The sequence below is a fragment of the Lycium ferocissimum genome, chromosome 9 (assembly GCF_029784015.1).
Source record: "Lycium ferocissimum isolate CSIRO_LF1 chromosome 9, AGI_CSIRO_Lferr_CH_V1, whole genome shotgun sequence".
In the NCBI taxonomy this organism is placed as follows: Eukaryota; Viridiplantae; Streptophyta; class Magnoliopsida; order Solanales; family Solanaceae; genus Lycium; species Lycium ferocissimum.
This window is the reverse complement of record NC_081350.1, coordinates 40,647,428-40,652,593: the sequence shown is the minus strand read 5'-3', so window position 1 is coordinate 40,652,593 and position 5,166 is coordinate 40,647,428. Positions and strand designations below refer to the sequence as shown.

The following is a 5,166-nucleotide window of genomic DNA, read 5'->3' as shown; positions in this document are numbered from 1 at the left end:
TCATTTATCTCATCAAAAAAAAAAAAACTTCCAATTGAAAAACTCACTTATATTGATCAAGAAATAATCAGAAAGACTACAGGCAAAATGTTCAGACAAAACCTATTATCAGATTAAGTAGAGCTTACCTTGGTAGCCCTGCCAATAAGCCATCTTCCCCACCTTCATTATAATCCACAGGGGAGCTTTTTCCGTGCATCACCCCAGATGGAGAGCGCACAATATTTCCTGCAAAGAAATAAATTCACATCAAGGAGAATTAGGGGAGTGAAGAACACAACATTGAGTACCTGAATAACAAGAAAGTAGCACTTTTGATACTCCACTTAAATAATAATTCCAGACGATTGTCATACTCAAAACTTAGAAAACTTTTCAACTATTATTTTGTACAACTCATTAGTTCTCCACAAAGCATTAAGATATTTTATTAGCGTGCTATGTTTCTCTGCTCTAGCCAGTCAGCGACAGAAAATTTATGTTCTGAATAGTCCTCATTCAAGAGACAGAGGATCAATTTCAGCCTTAAAAGTGAGCTTCCAGTAAAACAGCAGTCATTGGTCCAGTCACAATGAAGGTCTATATTGTGATCGATTTCTTTTCCATTTTCGGAAGGGTGTAAATATGTTGTCGAGGCTTAAGAGACATCCTATAGGAGTACAATGCAAATTAAAACAATTAGATATTTCATTGTTCCCTCTTGTCGCTAGCCATCAAAAGAATCTGAAAAAGAAATCAAATACCTTTTATTTGTTCCCTTTGAAATCATAAAATCTTAAAAGAATTTTGTAACTGTCGTATCTTAACGCTTACCATTTCAAAAAAGATTGTTGTATCTTAAACTAGGTGACATATATCCAATAGCGTGTATCCATATAAACCTTGAATGATAGGTGTATCTTGTAACCATGTCATAAAGCAGTCAGTTGGTTCACGTACAAGTTATGAAAGAATTATGAATTTATAATATAGCGATTGTATAATGGTGATTAAACACTAGATTATTTGGAGCAAATGCACTTCCTGTTGGATGTATAGGAGATTGTATTTAACAATTGCGTATACCACTACAATCTAAAACATGTGTTTGGTTTTAACTTCTAACAACTACTATGCCTCAATCTCAAGCTAGTTGAGGTTGTCTATGTAAATGTTCACTACCTATTTCACTCCATTTAAAATGTACTATGTACTGTTAGAGTTCATTATAAACTGATTAATCACTAGTTTTAGACTAATAGTTATCCGCGACACTCCTCCTTTATCCGGGCCTAGGAATGACAATATAAGAAAACTCACATACGCAATATTGTGTGCTTCACTTTGACATGGATAAAACGTACCTTTACCCCTTTCTAATGGAATAGCATTCTACAGGAATTTCCTAGCTGATTGAGAGGAAAAGCAAACATATTATTTGCTACAAAGAGCTAGATTTGCTACTATACATCTATATTATTCTTGTCCCTTCTTCTTCTTCTTCTTCTTCTTTTTAAAAAAAAAAAAAAAAAAAAGGTTAAGTATTAAAACTGGCACCATAAGGTGCATTGGGGTGTGCAGCGATAACTATTCATATAATTAGTTTTGGGGTAAATAGTTATATAACTACTATATCATTATTATACTGAATGATTATTAAGGCAATAATTATTCTTGTCTCTTCATTTCTATAAAAAAAACAATTTTTGGGCAAACCAAGAAAGCATGAAAAAATCAAATTGAATATCCTCCTTCCTAAGTTGCACTATTTCACATAGAGAAAAATAAAAGGATGAAAACCCATTTAAGAATGTGTATGTTCTATCATAGTGCCATTAAGCTCCTTTAATCTAGGTTAGATTATATAGATTTACCAGGAAACAGTATAGACGAGCAAACACCTAAGACCAAACAAAGACGCATTAAATGACAAACCTCCAAAAGCCTCTCCGATGCATTGCAAACCCATACAAACACCAAATAACGGAACAGTTGGTCCAAGTTCCAGTACAGTTTGCAATGATATCCCAGAATCTTGAGGTGCACCTATTCCCAAATAAAATTAGATCATAAGTAATGGTCTTTCCATAAGTTCCAGACAAAGGAAAATGAAAACTTGATATATTTGGATGACTCTTCTTACCTGGTCCAGGTGATATTAGTATTCCCCTTGGATTTTTCCTACAAAATATTTATAAAAAACCACATAGTATCAACTTTAACGGATTTAAGGAGCAAGAAAAGAACACTCATTTTGGCCGAGTCTAAAGAAAACCAAAAGTTTTGAAAAACCATCATACTCTCTTTGCAATTAAATTTACTTTCTAGTAGTTTTCACATTATGATAGTTTTCACATTATGATTTAATAATATCAAATAAGCATTTTGTTTCCAAAGCAGTTCCCGTCCAAATCATGTGAAACTAACCTGATGAAATAAACCAGAAATAATGGATCGTTTGACTTATAACCGGTCCTCGTATAGTGCACTTGCATCTCATTTATGAAAAACTTAGCAATGCATTTGTCCTTTTTTGTTTTCTTGTCTATAAAGAGAGGATGTGGTTGGTGTAATTCAAATAGGGGAAGCTGCTTATTACCACTCCAGCTAACGAGTAAAGACAAACGGGTTAAAATGATCGCATATTTAATGAGTGATTTTGTTTCCTTTCTACTTGCACTCTCAAAACACTCCATCCAGATTCCAGTTTACTGGGTTTTTTTTTTTAATTTATATTATTCTTTTTTTTTTTTGTTTGAGTCAAAGGTAACCATTAATTTATTTATATTCTTCATTACCTTCTGTTAGATTTTATGAAAATAACATTCCATACACACAAGTATGTACTCACGAAATTATAGCTCACTTGGATTAATAAATATGCAGTAATCATCCAGACTTACAATTCTAATACGCTCAAAGTGCAAGCTAAAAGTTTCAGTTCCGTGGCAAGCTCCGTTTCTAAATGTAATCATGGCAGCGAATCCAGAACAGACAAAAGACCAATCAAAATTAGATAACGCATTTGCAACCTTAATCTAACAGTTAATTAGGTAAGGTAGAGCTGCTAAAATCAAATGTCTCAAATTCAAATTTTACAGATTCAAGTCTAACTCAAAGGTGAATGATCCCCATACCAGCATGTGCAGGCTAACTTTTACTTGGTGAAGTTGAATATTGTAACTATACTACAACAGCTAGCCCAAAAAAAATATAAAATAAAAAGCAACCTTGTAACTTACTCCTTCAGTTCATCCACAGTAAGCTCGTCGTTCCGATAAACCTCGAAATTGCATCCAAGCTCTCCCAAATACTTCGTAAAAGAAAGAGTAAGTTAAGGAAACCAAAATAACAGTTGTCTACATTTCTCAATATTCCAAAATCAATATTAAGCTCCAACTGCAATATAATTCAAAACTATAAAGGAAAAAATGAAGAGCAAAACTACGACAAACTAAGACAATAATTGTTTAAAAACTTTTTTACGGTACGACAATAACTCTATACATTTATCCTTGTTCTAAAATCAGTTCAAATCTCAAGCTCCAAAATACTTCAAAATCACAACCAAAAAAACAGCTACAATATTAAGAAAAAACTAAGCTAACAATTCTGTACATTTCTCAAAAATCAATTACATTCTCAACATTCACTATACATCATCAATAACAACAACAACATACCCAGTGTACAGTGAATGTTGAGAATGTAATTGATTTTTGAACATTGATAAATGTACAGAATTCACTATACATCAAAATTACACGAATAAAGCAAAAAAAAGATAAAGGATTAATGTCCACATTTATCTATATTCAAAATCACAACAGCAACAAAAACAGCAAAAATAGTAAGAAAAACTAAGCTAACAATTCTGTACACTCAATATTCAAAAATTACATGAATAAAGCAGAAAAAACAAAGGATTAATCTCCACATTTATATTCAAAAATCAATTATTTGAGTCATAACTTCGAGAGTTTGAGCATACCTGACACGGATTATAAGTGAAGCTATCATAATTATCAATTTTGCTTAATTATACATCAAATTTACACAAATAAAGAAGAAAAAAAAAAAAGGATTAATCTCCAGATTTCTCTATATTCACAAAAACCAAGTATTTGAGTGTACACCTGACAGAGATTATAAGTGAAGCTATCATAATTATCAATAACAATAATCGGATTCTTAACTATCCGTTTAGCCGTAATTCTTCAACACAAGTAGTAACTGAACTGTTCTCCGATACAGCAAGCAACGTCGTTTCGAACCTCTTTGTGCTTCTAATTCGGCCAAAAAAAAGCCACCAGAGCCGGAGATAATTGGTAAAGCTAGGGTTTTTTAAGGATTATGAGACGATAGAGATGTGTTTTAAAATTAGTTCAATTCTCAAGCTTCAGATCACTTCAAAATCACAACAATAGCAACAACAACAAAAACAGGTAAAATATTAAGAAAAACTGAGCTAACAATTATGTACATTTCTCAATGTTGTAAAATCAGTTCAATTTTCAAGCTCCAAATCACTTCAAAATCACAACAATAGCAACAACAACAAAAACAGGTAAAATATTAAGAAAAACTAAGCTAACAATTATGTACATTTCTCAATGTTGTAAAATCAGTTCAATTTTCAAGCTCCAAATCACTTCAAAATCACAACAACAACAACAAAAAGAGCAAAAATAATTAAGAAAAACTAAAGCTAACAATTCTGTACATTTCCAATTACATTAAAATTACACGATTGAGGCATATACCTGACAGAGATTATAAGTGAAGCTATCATAATTATCAATAACAATAATCGGACCCTTAATTATCCTTTTAGCAGCATTATTATCCAATGACAATTCTTCAACCCAACTAGTAGCTGAACTGTTCTCCGATACAGCAAACGACGTCGTTTCAAACTTCTTCGCATTTCTAATACAAAATGTATTTTGGCGGTGTGTTTTCGCCGTCGGTAAAGCTAGGGTTTTTTTGTGAGAATGAGATGATAGAGATGTGTAATTTTTAGCGTTAATGTGAATGAATGAAGATATAATAATTACGGCCATTACAGAGATGAAACGCCGTCGTTTTGACGCCGGAGATCTGACCGGGCGGTGGCGCTGGCGGTGATCTGACGTGGCGGAGGCCGCGGTGGAAGTGTGTTGCGGAAGATAGCGGGAATTGGTGATT

At 32.8% G+C, this 5,166-nt stretch overlaps 1 protein-coding gene across 1 annotated transcript in view; it reads right to left on the bottom strand.

Moving 5' to 3' along the window:
* The window catches only part of LOC132030787 (anthranilate synthase beta subunit 1, chloroplastic-like), a 9,249-nt gene extending 4,083 nt beyond the window's left edge, over positions 1-5,166 (bottom strand). Inside the window, exons 1-5 of the mRNA XM_059420529.1 lie at positions 4,743-5,166; positions 3,222-3,292; positions 2,123-2,160; positions 1,915-2,025; positions 129-228 (exon numbers count right to left, since the gene is read on the bottom strand). Of these exons, the coding sequence (XP_059276512.1) occupies positions 129-228; positions 1,915-2,025; positions 2,123-2,160; positions 3,222-3,292; positions 4,743-5,042 (620 nt within the window). The 5' untranslated portion in view covers positions 5,043-5,166. The remainder of the gene's footprint in view (positions 1-128; positions 229-1,914; positions 2,026-2,122; positions 2,161-3,221; positions 3,293-4,742) is intronic.